The sequence below is a fragment of the Rhincodon typus genome, chromosome 13 (genome assembly GCF_021869965.1).
Source record: "Rhincodon typus isolate 14 chromosome 13, sRhiTyp1.1, whole genome shotgun sequence".
NCBI lineage: Eukaryota > Metazoa > Chordata > Chondrichthyes > Orectolobiformes > Rhincodontidae > Rhincodon > Rhincodon typus.
In genome coordinates, this window is record NC_063344.1 from 5,988,689 (window position 1) to 6,012,290 (window position 23,602).

At 40.2% G+C, this 23,602-nt stretch overlaps 1 protein-coding gene across 5 annotated transcripts in view; it reads left to right on the forward strand.

Moving 5' to 3' along the window:
* Positions 1–23,602, forward strand: part of dipk2ab (divergent protein kinase domain 2Ab) — a 214,659-nt gene that overhangs the window by 5,393 nt on the left and 185,664 nt on the right. For 2 of the 5 annotated variants that reach the window (XM_048604751.1, XM_048604752.1), the window contains exon 3: positions 20,441–21,320. The exons of 2 other annotated variants lie outside the window; for them this stretch is intronic. In XM_048604751.1, the coding sequence (XP_048460708.1) occupies positions 20,667–21,320 (654 nt within the window). In that variant the 5' untranslated portion in view covers positions 20,441–20,666. The remainder of the gene's footprint in view (positions 1–20,440; positions 21,321–23,602) is intronic. One more of the 5 variants, XM_048604754.1, reaches the window with a different exon arrangement.

Below are 23,602 nucleotides of genomic sequence, written 5' to 3' on the forward strand. Positions count from 1 at the left end.
GTTTTTTCCTTCACAGATGCTGTCAGACCTGCTGAGCTTTACCAGCAACTTTGTTTTTGTTCCTGATTTACATCATCTGCAGTTCTTTTGGTTTTTATTTTGAAGGTCGGGATCCTGATATGTTTAGGAACAACATGGGAAGAGAAATCTGCGATGCTTGTTCTTGTGGCTTAGTGGACGTTCGTCTTCCTTGGTCTCCCAATGCTAATTACTTTTAAGTTTCTTGATCAATGCTAGAAGTCTTTACTTTTCTTTTGTTTGAGGTTGTGAGCAGATATTACACCAATCCTCATTTTGTGAATTTGCCATATCTCTGCAGTTTTGTTTTGGTACCTGTTCTGAGTTACTTGCATATAAAAATCATCTTGGCTGCTTGTCTTATTTTAAACAAGAATAATTTCAACGTAAAAGAAAACAATGTTAATTTATGTATTGCTTTCCACGAAGTGCTTTACAGCTAATGGATTTGTCATGTAATTGTTTAATTTTCTAAGAGTGTGTGCTTGCACCACCTTTAGTATTTAATGGACTCCATTAAATACTAATCAGTCTGGTCTGTAGATTCAACCATTGTTCTGCTTGTAGTTGGAAGTCCCCATTTGTTGCTAGTTGAAGGATTAATTGCACAGTGATATAAATTGCACACAATATTAGGGAGTATGCATTGCATTGGCCCAAGGCTTGCAGCTTGAAGGGAAGTTTACCATTTAAAAAGCCTGTTAAAATCTAGCTGTCATGTTTAAGCATTGCTGTTCTGATCACCAAGTGTTTAATTTACATCTCCAGTGAAAGATGATTTAAAGGAGTATGCTAGGGAATACAACAAAAACGAGTACTTTTTTGACATTTATAATTCACCTGTTTTTGAGATTGGTTGTTGCAAATGAACTGAGAATCCACCTATGTAAGCAAGATTTTGCTCAACACTTTTTCAGCGTCATTCAGCAATGAAGAATTGAGTCCGATTGCTTGGTGAAGAAGGTATGATTTGATCATTCCTGTCAAGTCTTTTTATTTTCCTTACAATGGAAATAGTCTGATAACCTGGGTCTCTTTAGCAATGTTGTTCCTCATCTGTTAGAACCTCGTCCAGTTGAGCATTGAAGTTCTGAATTAAGAGTTGTTCTGAATTTGCCAAGTTGCACTCTTTGCCTAAGACATGACCCTCCTCTCCAGTTGTTTTGTTTAACCTTTTCTCAGTTTTAGTTATCAGTTTTAATCAGATAGTGGTCTTTCACCTCTGGTACACGAGTGCATGTCCAGCTGCACTAATGTGAATAAAGTTTCTACACTCGCTCAAAATCCTGTGGGAAATTAGTTTGAGCAGTTTCAATCCGGTCCTGTTGAACATAGGAGCAGTTTTGTGCCCTAGCCGTCATGCAACGCTTAATGGCAAACTCACTAGAATGACTGGTGTGGAAAATGGCAAAACCTAGATGCTGATTTATTTCAGAGGATATTTTGGATGTTAAAGTGGATGTAGGTTGAGGTAGAGTGGATGGAGCTTTGGTCTACTCTGCAAATTAAAGCATGGTAGCTTTCTATTCTATTTGCTCTATTATGAAAAATAAATACCAAAAATTGTTATAAAATCAAAGTTTAATTGGGTGTTACAGTTGGAATTAGATTCATTGTTCAGAATTGTGAAGATTGCAGGGACTAATTACTAATCCTAATTACTGAATTGAAATAATAAGCAATGGTGAGATTTTCAAGGCAGTGAATAAAATGGTTGCATGGTACTTTTTACTTTTGCAAATGCCCTCCGTGTTGTTTGAGAATGCGGATTAATTTTTGACATACTTTTGGTTTTTATTTCATTAATTAAATCTTTTGAGTTGAGTGCTGATAATTGCACTTGGGATGAAGTGACCAGTAAAAGTAAAATTCTATGCTGCATGGTTGGCATAATAACTAAAAAGGAATTAAAAGAAATTCCAGAAAGGTTTGTGTATGGAGAAGTACATTTGTTTGCTGTGTCAAAATTGCCAAACAGAAAATGGGGATCTGTTGCCAAGGTGACCCTGACCGAGCAGGTAGGGTATTTTTATTTTGACTAGAAAGCCTCAAAATAACTATTTATTGCTGTATTAGGTTAGCTTTGTATGTTCCATATACTTTTAAAGATTAGGTGTGCATTTGAGGACTGCTTCATATAATCCTCCTCATCTCCACCGCCCTCCACCCCAGTAGAATTTGGTCAGATTTCTTATTACACGTGAATAAGAAGATGCAGTATTAATTATTATATCCCTATTTGAACACTGAAAGCTTTGTCTCAACATGTCAGTTGAGTAGTATTTAGTTACTATTATACCAAGTTTTAAATAATCCCACATTGGATTCAGGGTGAGCTTGCCAATTGGATACAAAATTGGCTTAATGGGAGGAGACAGTGCGATGGTGGAAGGTTGGTTTTCAGACTGGAAGCCTGTGACCAATGGTGTTCCATGGGGATCAGTGCTGGGTCCACTTTTTGTCATTCATGTAAACGATTTGGATGAGAATATAGGAGGTATAGTTATTAAGTTTGTGTATGACACTGAAATTGGTGGTATAGTGGACAGTGAAGAAGGTTATTTAAGATTATGAAAGGATCTTGATCAGTTGGGTCAATGGGCTGAGGAGTGGCAGATGGAGTTTAATTTGGATAAATGCACGGTATTGCATTTTAGTGAAAAAAAACAAGGACAGGACATATACAATTAATGGTAGGCCCATGGGGAGTGTTGTAGAACAGAGACCCCTTTGGGTTAAGGTACATAATTCTTTGAAATTTGTGTCACAGGTAGACAGGATGGTTAAGAAGGCATTTGGCACACCTGCCTTCATTGCTCAGACCTTTTGAGTAAAGGAGTTGGGACTTCATGTTGAGGTTGTAGATTGCGTTGGTAAGGCCTCTTCTGGAATACTGTGTTCAATTCTGGTCACTCTGCTATAGGAAAGATGGTGTTAAATTGGAGAGGGTTCAGAGGATATTTACTAGGACATTGCTCAGAATGGAGGATTTGAGTTATAAGAAGAGACTGGGACTCTTCTTTGGAGCATAAAAAGTTGAGGAGTGACTTTTTAAAGTTTATAAAATCATGAGGGGTGAATAGCAAGGATCTTTTCTCTCGGGTGGGGGATTTAATATAGACATGAGGGCCAACATTTTTTTTATCGGTGTTATACATGAGTGGAATGAACTGCCAGAGGAAGTGATGGAAGGAGGTACAGTTGTAACATTTAAAAGACATTTGATAAGTACATGAATAGGAAATGTTTGGAGGGATATGAGCCAAACGCAGGCATATGGGACTAGTTTAGTTTGGGAACATGGTTAGCATACACTGGTTGGACAGAAGGGTCTGTTTCCATTCTGTATGACTTTGACTTGATGACTCTCTTAATTGCTGCTTCAAACACAAACAAATTGCTGGGAAAACTCAGCAGTTCTTTCAGCTTCTGTGAAGAGAGCAGAGTTAACATCTTGGGTCCAGTGACCCTTCTTCAGAACTGATTGTGTCTGGGAAAAGGTTGGGAAATGTGCTTAAGATGGTGTGGGGGAGCCCAGAGAGAGAAAAGAGTTGAGCAGACAAAGAAATGGGTAAAAGTCAGCCTGGAGGAATCAGTAGCTGCTGGTGGGACCATTTAGTGGCTGACGATGAGTTGATTTTAGTAGCAGCCCATATGATGACAAAGCCTGGTGTTTGGGGTAAGGACATGGGAGAAGGTGCTCAAGGCCCTAAAATCATTGAACTCACTATTGGGTACCCAAGCAGAAAAATGAGATGCTGTTCTTCCAGCTTGCGCTGAGGTTTGGTGGAAGACAGTGGCAAGTCAACGACACAGATGTTGGCCAGGGAACAATGTTCTGAAGTGGTAGACAACAGGAAACTCGGTCATTGTTGCAGACAGAATGTTGATGTTTTGCAAAGCAGTCATCCAGTCTGCATTTCATCTCCCCGATGTAGTGGACACCACATTGTGACCTTGGTCACTGGGGGGGATAAAAGGGGTCCTTGTGACACTGGTAGCATCCCAACCTCTGGATGAGGGTTCCTGGGTTCAAGTCCCACCTGCACTGGAGATGTGTAATAACATCTGAACAGGTTGGTTAAAACTAAGTCAATGAGGAAAATGGGGGTAAAAGGACAAGTGTTACAGCTCCTGTGTTTGCAGTGTGTTAAGGGGATGGATTGTTGGAGAAGATTGAAGAGCGGACCAAAGAATAAGAGGGAATGGTCTCTATGGAATGCCTAAAGGGGAGGGAAGATTTATTCCCTGGTGGCATAGTGCTGAAAGTAGCAGAATTGGTGGAATATGATTAATTGACTATGAAGGCTGGTGCGGTGCAATGGGATCCCTATCCTGATTTCGAGAGGAGGTTGGAAAGCTTGAGAGCAGAACTCTGGGAAAGGTGGTGTGTGTCTCTAAGCTTTTTAGTTTACCAAATATAATTTAGTCAAACTCAAGACAGATTTGATCTTTAAGGCTGTACCAACACCAACTTGTTTGCCTACATGGGATGCTTTTGCTGTTTTGATGAAATACTTGAGCCTCATTTCAGACCATTCTGTGCGTTGTTTTATTCGGAGTTGAGAATGAGCCTGACAAATAAGTAATCAAGGTACTGCAAAGCTAATTTGCATTAATTTCACTGTGTAGGCTAGACAGATTGAGGACAAAAAAGAACACATCCAGTCCCTGGTAGCAGACTTGGATATTGAATGATTAGGAAGGAGATTTCATGATCATAGATCATAGAATCCCTACAGTGTGGAAACAGGCCTTTTGGCCCAACGAGTCTACACCGGCCCTCAGAGCATCCCACTCAGATCCATCACTCTATAACCAACCTAATCTACACATCCCTGGATACTATGGGCAATTTAGCATGTCCAATCCACCTAGCCTGCACATCTTTGGACTGTGGGAGGAAACCAGAGCACCTGGCGGAAACCCATGCAGACACGGGGAGAATGTGCAAACTCCACACACAGTCGACAGGGTGGAATTGAACCCAGGTCCCTGGTGCTGTGAGGCAGCAGTGCTAACCACTGAGCCATGTTCTCTGCTATTCTATCAAACCGTGTGCTGAGATGAGTAGGCTTTCTACCTTTGTAGTTAATAAGTAGAATACAGCTTCAAAAGTCCTGCCAGTTAAGTGTAATAAGTAAGAATTGTGCTTTTCTAAATTAACTTGATAACACTGTAAATGTACTTTGTTATTGGAACTTGAAAGACTTGATTTATTGATGGTTCTGTCTTTTGGAGTGACCTAAACTTAAATTGCAAAAGAACATAGGAACAGGAGAGAATATCTAGTCTCTCGGGTCTGTTCCATTGACCGTCGCTGATCTGTATTTTAAGTCTGCTTCGCTGCTGCAGTTCTGCAAATCTCAATGCGTCTGCCTAACATGAATCTCTTAAACTGTCGAGTAGCTCAATTGAAAATTTTGTTCTAGGGGTTGGGGTAGTGCTGGATAGAAGTATTTGATCTTTTCCAGTACTCTTTGTGTGAGCAAATCCTGATATCACCCCTGAAGGATCCGACTCTCATTTTATGGCCATGCCCACTTGCTCTGGACTTCTCCAGAGTGGACAAAGTAACTTGTGAGAAACTACCAAATCATTAAATAATAATGAGTACTTCAATTAAATCACCCCTCAGTTTCAATGGAACATAGAACTACTAGTTGCAATCTATTTTCATAACTTAACCCTTTTGATCATTTAGTTGACAAGGTGTAGAGTTGGATGAACACAGCAGGCCAGGCAGCATCAGAGGAGCAGGAAAGCTGATGTTTGGGGTCTGGACCCTTCTTCAGAAAAATTTTTCTCTGATCATTTAGTTGATTCTGCAATGCATCCCCTCCAACGTCAAGATGTGTTGTTTGAACTGCACTGCCCAGAGTTGAATGCAAAAGGCTAGATGTGGTCAGCCAGAGGTCTCCAGCTATGCCATAAATTTCACCGCTCTGTTTCTGCCATCTTGAATGTGCTTTTTGTAATTTCATAGCTCTTCTCTCATCCACAGTTCCTAGCTTTTTTAAACTTTTTACAAAATACACTGACCCATCTTTTATTGGTTGTAAGAGATCTAGGAGTGGTGAAAGTTCTAAGGATCCAAGATTTATGAAGGTATGAAACACTAAACTGTAGTACTAACGAGTCTGAATAAAAGGGTTCTTATTTGTGTTGAAAATGCCCTGGTGAATAATCAAACAGATTGGATCTCATTATTATCATCTATAAATATTGACCAAACTGAGTTATTAGAATGTTAAATGCTTTCACATTCACAAAGTTTTTCTGTTCCATTGAATACTTTGTGGTTATGTTTTATATTTTGATTTGTAATTATACTTAGCATGATTGTGATGCAAATGCTTTAATTTATCAGAGTTGTCAAGCTGAAGTACATGACAACGTTAATTATGCTGCTGTTTCAACTTAATTAAAAAGTGTCAATTTGCACTTTGAGAGTTCTGTCATCTTAAATCTACATAGAAAAACACATCCTTCTTTGTCCTTTCCGTTCTGTGTTAATTTCCTTGGCCAACAACTACTATGGATCAAAAAGCATGTTTCAGATACAGGGATTCTGCTATAATGCGATAGTTGTTCATTGTCGGAAAAACCCATCTGGTTCACTAATGCCCTTTAGGGAAGGAGACTGCCATCCTTACCTGGTCTGGCCTTCATATGACTCCAGACCCACAGCAATGTGGTTGACTCTGAACTCCCCTCTGGGCAACTAGGGATGGGTAATAAATGCTGCTTAGCCAGCAATGCCCCTCATCCCATGAATGAATAAAGAATAATTGTAGGATTAAAATGCGTTATAAACTTGAGTAACATTGTATTCAGAATAACGCTGGAAAAGAGCAGGTTGTATCAGATAACTTTTGATATAAATGATTTATATGAGCAAGTTCAAACGTTAAATATGTAACAATCTTACTACCCACAAAGGTGCGTGTTTTAACAACACTTTTTTATTATTTTAAACTATGCTTTTGTTTTACATTTAATGTGTTCAACATAAACTCTTCAAACTAAGACTCCACGTATTTCCCTATTAACAGCTGTTATCAACAGTGATATTATATTTGAGGTTTGACATCAATCCAATTAAGTTTTCCAAATGAGCTCATTATGACTTATTCTGTACATTTAAACCATCTACAAGGATCGAGGTGGGGGGGTGGGGGAAGAACTTTTCCTTTGACAAAGCCTGCGATGTCGAGGCATACTGGATGGAATTGCTTGATAGCCAACACAAGTTCGCACTTTAGACATAGTGTTCCCCTATTTGTCAATTGACTTTTATAGCCAATTCGCGTTGCTGGAATACTCGTTAAAGCAGGACCCTCTGTACTCCCTCCCCTAATTCATATTTGTATATGTTCTGCAGGCTTTTGATAATGGCATGAGTTGGGATGGTGATGTGATGGTTGTTGACTCTTTTATTATGATTTGGTGTCTTGGGTGCTGGATGGCATCTGGGATCTTCCCCAAATGATTACTTTTGCGTAAAATCACTGGGCTTTCTAATCATTGAAGTGCTGGAAGTGGGCCTCCCTGCCTCTGAACATTACCTCTGTATATGTGCATTTGTTTTTATTTTCAAATCTAGCAACTACTTGGTCAGATTTAATATATTGATTTTAGAAATCTGCAATTAAGATAATGGCTAGCTGTTGAGTGAATGAATTAATCCTTTGTTTCAAATTAGCATTTCAGTTGATTTGACTGAACCCTCCATAAGAGTGTTCTTCCAAAAAAAAGGTTCAGGAGGAGAATGTTCAGCCCCCTCGAGTCTGCTTCACCGTTCGGTAGGATTATGACTATCTGTCATTCTTCCTATCTACGTGCCTGAGTTTTCCTCTTAACCCAACTGTTCTTCCTGTACAAAGGATACAAAGGATTCCCCAGCACCGTTGTCGACAGTGCCCTCCACTGGGTCTGACCCATTTCCCGCACTTTCTCCCTTACCGCCTCTCCTCCCTCCCACAACGGTGATAGGGTTCTCCTTGTCCTTACCTACCATCCCTCCAGCATCCACATCCAGAAGATCATCAGACGCTATTTCTGCCACCTCCAGTCAGATGCCACCACCAGATACACATTTCTCTTGCCTTCCTTCCACAGGGACCGTTCCCTCCAGGACACCCTAGTCCACTGGTACTTCACCCCGCTCACCACCACAGTGTGCACACAATGCGGCCCCCCCCACTCAGCACATTCCCATCCAACCAGCAAAGGGTAGCACCTGCCCACAAGGGCTCAAACATACCTTCCAGGTGAAGCAACACTTCACCTGCACTTCCCAGAATGTAGTCTACTGCATTCGCTGCTCATATTGTGGTCTCCTCTACACTGGGGAAACAAAGCATAGACTGGGTAACCGCTTCACAGGACATCTACATTATGCTCACAAAAAAGACCCTGAGCTACCAGTTGCCTGCCACTTTTAACGCACCACCCTGTCCCCTGGCCAAAATCTTTGTCTCGAGCTTGCTGCAGTTTTCCAGCAAAGCTCAGCACAAGCTGGAAGAACAACACCTGGTTTTCCGCATGGGGACCCTGTAGTCCTCTGGACTCAATATCAAGTTCAATAATTTTAGGGCCTGAACTCTTCCCATGTCCCATACCCCACACACCAGGCCTTTGTTATCACATAGTCTGCCATTACACATTACCTATTGTTAGCCACTAACATTAACAGTCTCCATTAACAGCTATTCACCCTCCTAGTCAGATCGTTATCGTCTCCTTTGTCCATCCAACTACTCTTCTCTCTTTTCGGGCTCTATCCTATTGTTTATTCCCTATCCCATCCCCCTCCCTATTTTCTGCGCATAAACCGACATTTTCCTAGCTACCATCAGTTCTGAGGAAGAGCCATCGGACCCAAAACGTTAACTGATTTTTTTTTTCTTCACAGATGCTACCAAACCTGCTGAGCTTTTCCAGCAACTTCTGTTGTTGTTCCTGATTTACAGCATACGCAGTTCTTTTGGCTTTTTAAGACTCCGTCTCAGCCTATAAATATATGCAAGGATTCCATCTCTGCAGCTCTCTGTGGCAAGGAGTTCCAGAGCCTTGCAACCCTCAGAGGAAGTTCCTCCTTGTCTCAGTCTTAAATTGGCATCCCTTTATTCTGAAATTATGCACTCCGGTCTGAGACCCTCCCATGAGGCGAAGCATTCTCTTAGCATTTATCCTGTAAATCCCTTTAAGAATCTTGTATCTTTCAGTGAGATCACCTCTCATTCTCTTCAACTTCAGTGAGTAGAATTGCAAACTGTTTGGTGTTTGCTCACAAGACAAGCCCATCATACCAGTGAACCTACTCTGAACTGCCTCCAATGAAATGATATCTTACCTTCAATAAGGGGACCAAAACTGCGCTCGGTACTCCAGATGTGAACAAAGATTGAGCTGATTAGGTCTGCACCCTTTGGAATCTGAAAGGAGAGAGGTGATCTAATTGAAATATATAAGTTCCTGAGGCATTGGATATGATGGCAAATAGTAGATGCCTCTCTTGGGTGGAGACTTAAACTAGGGGATGGTTTTAGTCCCTTTTTAAATTTGAGGTCACACTTTCAAATTGGAAATAAGTTTTATTTTCTCTGGTCATCAGTATGTGGAATTCTGTACTCAAGTGGTAGTGCAGGTTGTGACTTTAAACTTGAGGCTGGTTTAGATGAATAGACAAGGGAGTTAAGTGTTATTGGGTGCAAATAGCAATGTCGATACGGGACTGTAGTGATTGTAACAAGGTCAGCCAGGTGTACCTCTGAATGAGATGATAGGAACTGCCGATGCTGGAGAATCTGAAATAACAAGGTGTAGAGCTGGATGAACACAGCAGGCCAAGCAGGAAAGCTGACATTATTTTGCTTGGGAACCCTGCAGCCCAATGGTATCAATGTGGACTTTACAACCTTCAAAATCTCCCCTCCTCCGACCGTATCCCAAAACTAGCCCAGCTCATCTCCGCCTCCCTAACCTGTCCTTCCTCCCACCTATCCACTCCTCCCATCTCAAGCCCCACCCCACCACCTAACTACTAACCTCATCCCTCCTCCTTGACCTGTCAGTCTTCCCTGGACTGACCTATCTCCTCCCTACCTCCCCACCTACACTCACCTTTACTGGCTCCAGCCCCGCCTCTTTGACCTGTCTGTCTCCTCTCCACCTGTCTTCTCTTTTATCTATCTTCTATCCGCCTCCCCCTCTCTCCCTATTTATTTCAGAATCCCCTTCCCCTCCCCCATTTCTGAAGAAGGGTCTAGGCCCGAAACGTCAGCTTTCCTGCTCTTCTGATGCTGCTTAGCCTGCTGTGTTCATCCAGCTGTACACCTTGTTATATCATGTACCTCAGAATGAGTTCCCTGACTGGGACTGGCCCAATCAGGGAGTCCTGGATGACGGACATAAACAGGAGTGTCAGACATCCTGTTTGCTCTGAGGGAGCTGGATCAGTGTCAAGGACCCTAAGCATGTAAATAAAGGGTGAATTAGTGACTGGATACTGACCTCTGGAATTAGTACAAAGACTAGAACCAGATCAGCCATATTTTTATTGAATGGCAGTACAGGGTCAAAAGGGTCAAATGGTCTACTCTTGTTCCTATTTCCTAAATCAGAAATCAGATTGGTTGAACAATGTTTTGACTTAATATCACAATTATTGCTATCTAAACTTTCAGGACATTTGATAAATAGTTCTTAATACAGAACTTGAGTATTGCTGAAAATAAAGGCATGTTCATAAGCTAATGTCTCCTCCTTTTGGGGCTTGAAGTACAAAGGCTGTGGCAAATCTGCCTCTGAAGTCCCCAAATCACCTAAGAAAATGTACTCTCAGTTGGAGGAGAGTTACCCCATGAACAAAACAGAAGGGCATGGTGCCTTTCTTCCAGTCATGGGCTGGTTCTCTGCTTTGTTTGCTGCCAGTAAGCTCACTTAGGGTCATAGTGTGGAAACAGACCCTTTGGTCTAACCATTCCATGCTGACTGTAATCTCAAACTGAACTAGTCCCATCAGCCTGCACTTGGCCCATATCCCTCCAATAATTTCTTATTCACATACTTACCTAAATGTATTTTAAACGTTGTAACTGTACCCACATCCACCACTTTTTCTGTGGCAGTTCATTCCAGGCACAAAGCACTCTGTGTTTTTTAAAAAAAAAAATTTACTCCCATGTCTTTTTTAAAAAGTATTTCTTCACCTCATCCTAAAAATATGCCTCTTAGTCTTGAAGTCCGTCAACCTAGGGAATAGACACCTGCCATTCACCTTATCAATACCCCTTATGATTTTATAAACCTCTATAAGGTCACTCCTCAATCTCCTACACTCCAGTGGAAAAAATCCCAGCCTGTTCAGCCTCTCCACATAACTCTTAAACTCTGTCCCTGGCAACATCCTACTAAATCTCTTCTGAACCCTCTCCAGCTTAATTGTTCCTACAACAGGAAGACCAGAACTGGATACAGTACCCCAGAAGAGGCCTCGCCTACGTCCTGTACAACCTCAACATAAGGTCCAAACTCCTATACTCAAAGGTCTGAGTAATGAAGGCAAGTGTGCTAAACGCCACCTTGACCACCCTATCTATATGTAATGCAAACGTCAAAGAATTATGTTTCTGAGCACTTTGCCATGGGTATGGAATAGCATGTTGATCAGACTAAACCTTTCTGAAAGGACAGTAGTGAACTAGATTGGATTTAACAATAATTGACTGATTACATGATTGTATTAGACTAAATTTTAATTCCAGCTTCTATTGGATTCTAATTGCATCATCTTCCATGTTGGGATCTGAACTCGTGCTTCCACAATTTGAGCCTTCGGCTCTGGATTACTACTCCCGTGACGTTATGGCTATTCCACTGCCTCCCCTCCATTAAAACCCTTCGTAATTTTGAACTGTTTTATTAAATCTAGTATAATTTTTCTCTCTTCTAAGGAGAAGAGTTTCATATTCTTTTGTGTAATCCTGTAACTGAAGACTTGTATCCTGCATACCATTTTTGTACATTTGCTCTGCCTGTCTCCAAGACTTCTGCATCCTCCCTTACATATGTTGTCCAGAACTGGGGACTCAAATTTCAAGTTGGGTCTGTTCAGCATTTTGCTTAGATTTATTATAATCTTTTTTTAATGCCATATCTGTTCAAAAAGTCAAGAATCCTGTTTTCCTTAAACAGCTCTTCAATTTTCCTTCCACTTGTAGAGACTTATGTACTCATTCCTCATGGAGACCCAGTAAGGGCCCTGTGTCTTTTGGAAGAGCCACTGCATCTTGTTTCATCTGGATACCTGACAGATTTATCTGTTCTATTCAGATTCGCTGTCCAACATTAAACAGGTGCAATTTAATGTTGTTAGCTGGCTCAACTAATACTACCTTTGTTCTGTTCAACCAACTTGTACATTGAAACCCATGTTTCTCTCTACCAATAACTGGCTGCACTTAAACAGTCTGTCATTAAGTGAGTAAAGGTATCCTTATACACCAGCGAGACTAAGATTAATACAAAGGAATATTAAAGTGGAGATGAGAAGCAACATCAGTCAAAACTTGAACTGAATAAAGCCAAGCTGCTCTGAAGTGGGCTAAGAAACCTCCTGGACACAGCAGTTTGAAGTAATACTCTTTCCGAACAGTCGAATTATCTTAAGTGTCATTTGTCCAAAGGTTTAAAATCCTAATGGCCATGGAAGTTCTTCTCTGACGAAGATCTCTGTTTAGTGAAACTGGAAAGCTCAGCAAGCAATCTGGTGCTCTAATCCTTTGTACTCCAGTATTTCCTTTAATTGATCAGTGATCCATCACGTTACTTCAATATTTTGAGCCTGTACTATCCAGTCTGTGCTTACTCTGCCATCACTGGTAGGAAATGTTTTGTTGATTTACACAGGCCTTTATGATTTAATTAAGTTTTAGATGCCTTAATTTATTCTTCATTTTTTGGTAAGATCTGTAAATTCTATTTTTGTGGTCACCATGAAATGGCAATTCCTTCTGAGAACATTTCCCAGCCAATACATTGTGCATCTATTATACTACCCAAAACCATTTACAAGATGCACGGCAGAAATTCGCCAAAGAGCCTTAGACAACGTCGTCCAAACCTACAGCCACTTCCATCTGGAAGGACAAGGGCAGCAAATGCATGGGAATGCCACCACCTGCAAGCTCCCCTCTAGACCACTCACCATCCTCATTTAGAAATATATTGCTGTTCCTTCACTGTCACTTGGTTAAAATCCTGAAACTGCATCATTAACGGCTTTGTGACCCATCAACAGCACATCGACTGCGGCGGTTCAAGAAGGCAACTCATCGCCACCTTTCACAATAAACACAGGCCCAGCCAGTGATGCCCACAACCCACAAGTGGGGGGGAAAAGAGTTGCTGAATTTAGATTATGCAGTATACCCGATTATATGTCAGTACTGCTCGTTCAGCTGAAATTGTTTTTCTTTGGAAAGGCAAAATCTCATAGATACTACAAATGTGAAATACAAACAGAAGATGCTAGGACTGAAGTTCTGGCAATATCTTTGGAAAACTTTTTTCATTCCCCTTTGATGTTACCTAGTTTATTTCCAGCATTTCATCAAAGAGGGATTAGTTTCATTTGGCATCATGTTTGGTGTAACATTGTAGGCCAAAGGGCCCGTTCCTGAACTGTACAGTTCTATGTTCTATTATTTGAAGCAAAATTAGAGATGAATTTTGTGAATCTAAATGTTGATTAAAATTTTTTGAACGGGAATTTAGGGAGGAAATTATGGCGCTCCTTCCAGAAACATTTGTACTATCTACAACTATGGTGAGGTGCCGGATGACTGGAGAGTGGTTAATGTTGTATCTTTGTTTAAGAAGGGATGTAAAGAGAAGCCTGGGAACTATAGACCTGTGAGTCTGACTTCAGTGGTGGGTAAGTTGTTGGAGGTGACTCTGAAACATAGGATTTCTATGCATATGGAGAGGTAAGAAGTGATTAGGATTCAGGGTAAGCTTGCCAATTGGATACAAAATTGGCTTTGTTAGAAGAGGGAGGGTGATGGTGGAGGATTGTTTTTCAGACTAGAGGCATGTGACCAGCGGTGTTCAACAGAGTTTGATGCCAGGTCCACTTTTATTTGTGATTTGTGTAAATGATTTAGATGAGAATAAAGAAGCCATGGTTAGTGAGTTTGTGGATGTCACGTTGAGTTTGTAGAAGACATAGGTGAGGCCTTTTCTGGAGTACGGTGTCCAATTCTGGTTGCCCTACTACAAGAAGGAAATTATTAAGCTGGAGACGGTTCAGAAAAGATTTACCAGGATGTTGCCAGGAATGGAGGGTTTGAGTTGTACGAAGAGGCTGGATAGGCTGGGACTTTTTTCACTGGAGTGTAGGAGATTTGGGGTGACCTGATAGAGGTTTATAAAATCGTGAGGGGTATAGATAGGGTGAACGGCAGGCGTCTTTTCCCTAGGGTGGGAGATTTCAAGACTAGTGGATGTATTTTTAAGGTGAGAGGAGAAAGATTTAAAACAGACATGACTGGCAACTTTTTTTTAAACATAGTGGTTTGTGTGTTGAATGAACCTCCAGAGGAAGTGGTGGATGTGGGTACGGTGACCATGTTTAAAAGACATTTAGTTAAGAACATGAATAGCAAATGTTTGGAGGGATATGGGACAAGCACGGGCAGGTGGGACTAGTCTACTTGGGGATTATGGTCGGCGTGGGCTAGTTGGATTGAAAGGTCTGTTTCCATGCTGTATGATTCGAGAGAGAAAATAAGTATGGATGCCTGAAAGTATATCAAGAATTCTAGAGAATTGTGAATGATAGAAAACATAAAGTAGAACAAAATATTATGGTGACAGCCAAGAAAATCATCTACGGCAAGCTTTGTTTTAACTGGCACTTTATGAATTGGCATTCTCAATAAATGGGCAAAAATTACACACCTGAAATGCTGGAAGTTGACTTATTATTGCCATGTCCAAGGAGTCAGTTGAGGGTGTGAGTGAGAAGGCTGTCTGCAGGTAAGTTTTATTTAAGGCAAGGCTGCATTGTTATTTGTGATTTATGCTGCAGATGAAGTATAGCAATGATGTGTCTACCCCTGCATTATGTTTCTATTACTTAGTGTGTTTTTACATTGATTTATGTAGCCCTCGATCAACCGGAATATTTGATCAGTTAGCACACGCCTGGTCCCATAGGTGCCAGTTAGTAAATAATTTGTTGTAATCATTTCACCTGTATCTCGAGAGATCAAAATTACATTTAGGTTAGATGTAATTATCGCCAGCTAGGAAAGGATGGTTTTAATTGCTAACACATGAGAAAGAAATAAACAGCAAAAATGACAGAAACCCTTACTCTCCAGTGTTCACTCTCCTTTTCTTTCCTCAAAGATGTTACATTCTGAAACCTGTAGTTAGAAACAGTCAGAAATGCAAATTGGAAGGAGACCAAGCAGGAGGAGAGCAAATAACAAAAATTAAATATAGTGGTAATTGAAGCAAGTGGGGGCGAAAGAGATGGTACAATGAGAATTGCTAAAGGACACATTTTTCCATGTAATCACAAAGGGGATAAAAGCTGTGTGTATTGATGCAGTGTCTTTGTCTACATCGTACCAGCTCTTACCTGAAAAAAATGCTAAGGAAAAATACAAGAAGCGAGAGCTAGTGAGAAGACTTTTAATTCTGTAGCCCCTCAAGCTGTCAATTTGGAATTTGTATTTTTGCCTGAAGCTATATCACAATAGTGTATGGCCAGCTCAGTGTTCCCACATATCCTCAGATGAAATACCCTGAAGTAATGTTTATTTAATTTCTAGTAGTCTCTTCTGAAACATGTTTCTAAATTATTTGAAGAGGTTTGAGGTCATCAATCTCAAAATTCAGCAACAATTTGACCCAGATTATATTTGAGACAGCACTTTTTTTTTCTGAAAAAAAACTGTCAAGTAATACAGCACGGAGATAGGCCCTTCGGCCTAACTTGTCTATGCCAACCATGTTTCCGAAACTGAACTAGTCCCATTTACCTGTGTTTGGCCCATATCCCTTTAAACCTATCCATGTACCTGTCCAAATGTCTTTCAGATGTTATAATTGTACCCGCCTCTACGTTATCCTCTGGCAGCTAGTTCTGTTTACGCATTGCCGTCTGAAGTATAGGGCAAAATTACTGATTATGCTTTGTTTTGTATGTTTCAGAACTTCAGAAAATACATTAAATTGACAATCATTGTTTGCTCTTGGATTACTTAGAATTCATATTTCTGAACAAAACAGTTGATGTTGAAGCAATCACTTAAAACATTAAGATTCTGAACTGAGATCATTATACTGTTCTAATTAGTGATATAAAGGAAGGTACACAACACATTAGCTGGGAAATACTGTCAACAAGAATTTCCATTTAATGGTAGCCACAAAAATAGAATAACATGACATTGTTCATCTGACACCTTGTAAGTGGTATCTGGGCACTAGAATTAATTCCAATATTGTACTTTGCTCAAAAGGTTAACACCTTCAAATAATACCTTTTCAAGGAAGAACTTGCTTTTTATATAGTAGTTTCATAATTTCAGACCATCCCAAAGTGGGCAATGAGCAAAGTGCTGCAACCAATTTGTGCCCAGTAAGCTCTAAAATAGTAAGAAGATCATTATTTGTTTTGGGTATCAGTTAAGTGTTGTCCAGGACTTGGGGAGAATCCTGCTCTAATAGTGTTTTTGTTTTAATGATCATCATGAAGAACAGAGGCTGTCTGTTTAATGCCTTAATTTAGAGTGTGCACGTGACAGTTTAGCACTCGCTTAATCCCTCCACGTATTATAGGTATTGTGACTTGGCAGCTTGTTCAGGTTGGTTCTCTCACTGCAGGTAAGGTAGCTCTAGACGTTAAACAGGCATCCATACAATTTCAGCAATGTTGGGATAAAGCCCCAGACCCAAAATAGGAACATAGAACATAGAACATTACAGCGCGGTACAGGCCCTTTGGCCCTCGATGTTGCGCCGACCTGTGAAACCAATCTGAAGCCTATCTAACCTACACTATTCCATTATCATCCATATGTTTATCCAATGACCATTTAAATGCTCTTAAAGTTGGCTAGTCTACTACTTTCGCAAGCAGGGCATTCCACGCCCTTACTACTCCGAGTAAAGAATCTACCTCTGACATCTGTCCTATATCTATCACCCTTCAATTTAAAGCTTTGTCCCCTCGTGCTAACCATCACCATCCGAGGAAAAAGGCTCCCACTGTCCACCCTATCTAATCCTCTGATCATCTTGTATGTCTCTATCAAGTCACCTCTTAACCTTCTTCTCTCTAATGAAAACAGCCTCAAGTCCCTCAGCCTTTCCTCATAAGACCTTCCCTCCATACCAGGCAACATCCCGGTAAATCTCCTCTGCACCCTTTCCAATGCTTCCACATCCTTCCTATAATGCGGTGACCAGAACTGTACGCAATACTCCCCAGTGTGGCCGCACCAGAGTTTTGTACAGCTGCAACATGACCTCATGGCTCCGAAACTCAATCCCTCTACCAATAAAACCTAATATACTGTACACCGCCTTAACAACCCTATCAACCTGGGTGGCAACTTGGGTGCACATGGACACCGAGATCTCTCTGCTCATCCACACTACCAAGAATCTTACCATTAGCCCAGTACTCTGTATTCCTGTTACTCCTTCCAAAGCGAATCACCTCTCACTTTTCCGCATTAAACTCCATTTGCCACCTCTCAGCCCAGCTCTGCAGCTTATCTATGTTCCTCTGTAACCTGCAACATCCTTCCGCACTATCCACAACTCCACCGACTTTGGTGTAGTCCGCAAATTTACTAACCCATCCTTCTACGCCCTCATCCAGGTCATTTATAAAAATGACAAACAGCAGTGGCCCCAAAACAGATCCTTGAGGTACACCACTAGTAACAACTCCAGGATGAACATTTCCCATCAACCACCACCCTCTGTCTTCTTACAGCTAGCCAATTTCTGATCCAAACCGCTAAATCACCCTCCATCCCATGCCTCCGTATTTTCTGCAATAGCCTTCCATGGGGAACCTTATCAAACGCTTTACTGAAATCCATATACACCACATCAATCGCTTTACCCTCATCCACCTGTTTGGTCACCTTCTCGAAGAACTCAATAAGGTTTGTGAGGCACGACCTACCCTTCACAAAACCGTGTTGACTATCCCTAATCAAATTATTCCTTTCTAGATGATTATAAATCCTATCTCTTATAATCCTTTCCAACACTTTACCCACAACCGAAGTAAGGCTCACTGGTCTATAATTACCAGGGTTGTCTCTACTCCCCTTGAGCAAGGGGACAACATTTGCTAGTCTCCAGTCTTCTGGCACTATTCCTGAAGACAATGACGACATAAAGATCAAAGCCAAAGGCTCTGCAATCTCCTCTCTAGCTTCCCAGAGAATCCTAGGATAAATCCCATCTGGCCCAGGGGACTTATCTATTTTCACACCTTCCAGAATTGCTAACACCTCCTCCTCATGAATCTCAATCCCGTCTAGTCTAATAGCCTGTATCTCAGTATCCTCCTCGACAACATTGTCTTTGTCTTTTTCCTGTGTGGAACAGCACTAATATTGGACTTGCATGGCAATAATTGTTATCAGCATTTCAAAATAAAAATGTTAAGCAATTATTTGAAAGATGTGTATAAACGTGTGAAAAATTGCTCGGCTTGCTTCAGTTGAAGTGGATACCATGCCCATTACCTTGTTGGATTTGAGTTGGTACTACCATATAACTTGAGGTTCTTTAATTTGTTTTTCAAGTTTTAGCCACTAATGACTAATTAGCTCATGGTATATAGGGATAGATTTAAGCTCCTTTCCAAAATTAGCTGTCAGTATTGCACTTGGAATACCAAATCACTAAGATTTTTCTATTTCCTACAATAATTTAGCAATTTGAGTCTAAATACAGACTGCATTTACCTTTGGATAGCAACTTGCTGACAATACACTGACCTTAGGTGGTGCTTAGTCCCTGAAACTCTGCTTTGTTTGAAACTATTATCAAAATGCTAGCAGAAAGGCCTTGGCAATAAAGTAATTATGTGTAAAAATTAGCCTGATGTATTTAAGGTTTTTCCATAGGTCACGACACCAATCCTGTGTTTTTGAGGGCACAGTTAGATTATTTCTTTATTGCTGACTTGACTAGTTCTAATTATAATTAGAAATTCAGTTCAATGAAAATTCTGGAATGTTATTAATACCATTCTGGAAAATAATTATGGAGCATTTATTAAAATCACAGTTCTTGCACAATATTCTTGCCGTTGGCTTTGATCACCCATCAAGGCAACTGTAAAAACTTTTTTTGGTTTAAACATAAACTACTTTCCTTTCCAAGATAAAAGACAAATAAGCAGTAAATATGAAAGTGAAGAGAACTTTTGAGATTTATTCATTCATGGCATGTGAGGGTTGCTGTCAAGGTCAATATTTATTATCCATCCCTAATTACCAATGAGTGCTGTTAACATTTGACTGCATTGCTATGCACCTGGTGTTGCATTTAGGTCAAACCAAGTAAAGATGACACATTTTCTTTTTTAATGGGCATAAGTGAACCAGATGGGTTTTTATGACAATAGGGATAATTTCATGGTTAGTTATTTTAAATTGGCTTTAAATTCTAGATTTTTATCAATTGATAATTCCACCAGCTACTGTTGTGGAATTTTTGAACCCATTTTCTTTGCAGAGCTTTGGCCTCTGGATTACTAGCCTAGTGACATTATCACTACCCATGGTCTCCATCATCATAGAATCCCTACAGTGTGGGAACAGGCCCTTCGGCCCAACAAGTCAGCACTACCCCTCGGAGCATCCCACCCAGACCCATTCCTCAACCCACCTAATCTGCACATCCCTGAATACTATGGGCAATTTAGCATGGCCAATCCACCTAGCCTGCACATCTTTGGACTTCTGATTATTTGTTTTGCTTTGAACCTGGTGAGGAATGTGCTGCCTGAAAAAATGTTGGGAGCAAACTCTGTCATTTAAAGAGAATTGAGTAAACATGTGAGTGAAAAACTTCATTACCTGGGAATGGAATCAATTGGGTAGCTGTACCCATGTGTTAGTGCAAGCAAGATAGACTGAAGAGCCTTGTGTGCTAACATTCTTGCAAAAATTGAAAAATATGGCTTAAGACCTCTCTTGGTTCCTCAGGTTGCATGACCTTTTGCACTTTTATTAACTCTGCTCCTCAAACGGCTGTAGCCTTGGATTTTTACATTGTAGGCAATGCAGCTGAAAATTGATTAGAATTTAATATTACATGTGGCTTAAAATTGTTGCAAATAATGTGCTTTGCCTTATTTTTTTTCTAGACCCTTCTACAGGACAGAAGCTTCTTTGAACAGATTTGCTGAAATCCTGAAGATATGAGACAAATGATCATTGGAACTGGTGTGCTTTCACTTATTCTCGGCTGCTTGTCTGATCAAATTGAACCCAAACGGAGTATGAGGGGTCAGGTCGCTTCTTAATATGGACTCTGAGTATTTCTTAGGATTCTAACTAAATGTGTCAGTAAAGTTGAGTGCGAGCAGAACCATGTGGCGATTGCTTACGTTGAAGTTTGGTCGTTTGTACCGTTGTCTAAAGTTCCTATTTGTGGTGAGTCTGCTGGTTTTTACATTGTTAAATACACATTCGTTTATTGCCTCATTTCAGAAGAATGAGCTTGCAGATCGTCGTTTTATTAGCCTGAACAAGTGCCCGGCTTGTTTTGGTACCAGCTGGTGTCGTAAGTTTATGAATGGGCAAATCACTTTTGAGACATGGGGTCGTCTCCGAATACTGGACTTTTTGAATGTGAAAAATGTCTATTTTGCTCAGTATGGAGAGCCAAGAGAAGGTGCAAGACGTATTGTTCTAAAACGCTTGGGCTCTAATCAAGAACTGGCTGATATGGACCAAAAAGTCTGCAAACGGGCTATTGGGCGCCCTCGTTGTGATGTTACGCAAGCTATCTACAAGACTCAGTTTTCCCGTTTAAATGGTGAAGTTCGGTTACTGACCCCAGATATCGTGGAGGGGTGGTCAGACTTAGTGCATTGTCCATCACAAAGACTCCTAGACAGAATAGTACGCAGGTATGCTGAAACAAAGGATTCTGGAAGCTTTTTAATGAAAAATTTGAAAGACTCTGAGCGGATGCAGCTACTTCTGACTTTGGCTTTTAACCCGGAGCCCCTCGTTTTCCAGGTATGATTCATGAATGATAACTTCTCATTTACTACAAAAGTTGAGCTAGGTCGAACTTGTTTGTTTTTGTCTTTGCCAATCAAGTTTCGAAAATCATTGTTTTGTTTGTTTGGTATGTATGCAATAATTCAGTTGAGGATTTTAGGACATCAGATTTTGAGTATGTAGATGAAATGATTTGCTTGTCTCTGAAATATCAAGATTGTAGCAGGACCTTGAAAGATGTATGGTATGTAGTGGTGCAGTGGTAGTGTTCCTACCTCTGAGCCAGGATGCTTGGTTTAAATCCCACCTGCTCCAGAGATGCACAATGATCTCTTTGGACAAGTTGATTTTGTCTTTGAGAAAAGGTATTTTTGCGAATGATTTGCAAATTTAGTGTCTCCGTCCATTGTCTAAGTTTCAATGGCAAATGAAGAGACACACATGCTGGTCTCACTGTTGTTGCCCACATTTAATGAAGGAAAACTGTGATGCTCTTCCATTGACACTGAAGGTAGTACATAAATTTAAGTTGGTTTGTTTGTGTGCCAAATTTACTGATTGTAATTATTTCATATTGCAAACTATAATTGTATAATCTCAAGGCATAACAGTCCAAACCTCAGGTGTTGAAATATTTTCTTTGCAAAACGATGCTATGATTCACATCTGTGTCTTGAAGCTGTCAAAGTTTAAAAATGTAAAGTTTGTAAACAAACATTGAGAAGTTGACTGTTGGGATTGTAGTTTGTGGCTGGAGATTATAGACATAGTGGACTGTTGCTCCAGTCAAGTCTATAGGGATGGTTATTTCAGTGTTTTTTTTTTGTTTTGCATCCATAGACTGGTAATCATTAAAGAATTATCATTTAATTACAAGAAGTGGAAGAATTTGTGAACACTATTTAAGATGGCGGGAGGTTCCTAAAATTTCCATTTGATGTTAACTTAGTTTCTTGTTCTTAGAATTGTTATCATGATCCAACAAATTTGGACATCTTTGAACTAGTTCCCAGAATGTATATGAGCCTTAACTGAGAGAATCATAATTGAGTATGCTCAATTTTGTACCTCAAAGATGGTTGGGGAAAAAAATAAAAAGGAAATATACAGGCTAACAGATACTTGAGATTTGGATTGTACTTGCTGTTGAGATGATTCAGTTAGGTTTTGACTTAGATCTGACTGGCCATGTACCTAATTTGAGAATGGCCAGTGGCAACACTAAATACGGAAAGCAGAACATGCTGTGTTCCCCGGGCTGCTCAATGCTTCAGTTCAAGGAGGGCTGCTTTTTTTCTTTTTTAAAAAAAAAACAAGGCTTTATTTCCCTTACTGGTGCATAAAGTTGGCAGTAAAGACCATACTGAATGTCCAGACTATGTACCCTGGGTCTTAGGAATTTTCAACTCCTGAAGTGTAATTGTATGTAGGGACAGATTTCATGGAAATGGTAATTTTATTCTATTCCAATTCATTTATCCCCTGCCAAAGCTGTCGAAGAGGAACTTGAGGCATGAGTGTTTTCTCCAATGTCTTTTTCATCAGTTTTTCAAACATTATGCCATAAATTGGAATTTTAGTTGGAGATGAGGGATTTACTTGAGGTGACTGAGGGTTGCGGCAGGGTAGAGAGGGTGTGCTGACTCAAAACAGTTTATATAATCAGCTGCTAATTATTGTTCATAGTGGTGGAAAATGAATTTCTTGCTGCAATACTAAAATCTCGAATGACTTCAGCATTATCTAATTACTGTGAAAATAATTGATTTAACTGCAAAACTAATTGAGAAGTAGGAAGGTTTTAAGATGGCAAAAATGTAAAAAAAAAACAATTGCTTTCTTGCAGAGTAAACTGCTAGTCTTGACGCTCTGGATCCCATACAACATTTGAATAGTGCCACCAAGCCAACCAGTAAAGTGAAAGCAGGCCAGGTTATTTTTGTTCACCCCAAGAGCAAGTTACTTTTCTAAAGTTTTATTTTTCCATGTTTCTGCAATCTTCACATGAAGTGTAGCTGAGAGCATCACCAGGTTGAGTAAAGCAGTAATGCTTTTCTGAAAGGACATGTTGCATTATTGAAGGGTTTATGAATGCTATAGAAGAGTTGAATGAGGTGATGTGCAGTTGAGTAAAAGATACTAGAGATCAAATCTCTGTCATTGTTTCAGTTAAAGCAATGTGTTTAGATTGTTTAATTTCTAAAACAGAAGTTAATTAGTTTGGTAAAAGAATCAATCTGTTTTAGCTTGTTAGTACAAAGACATTACGGTTTGCAATGTGGCTTGCAAAACAAGAT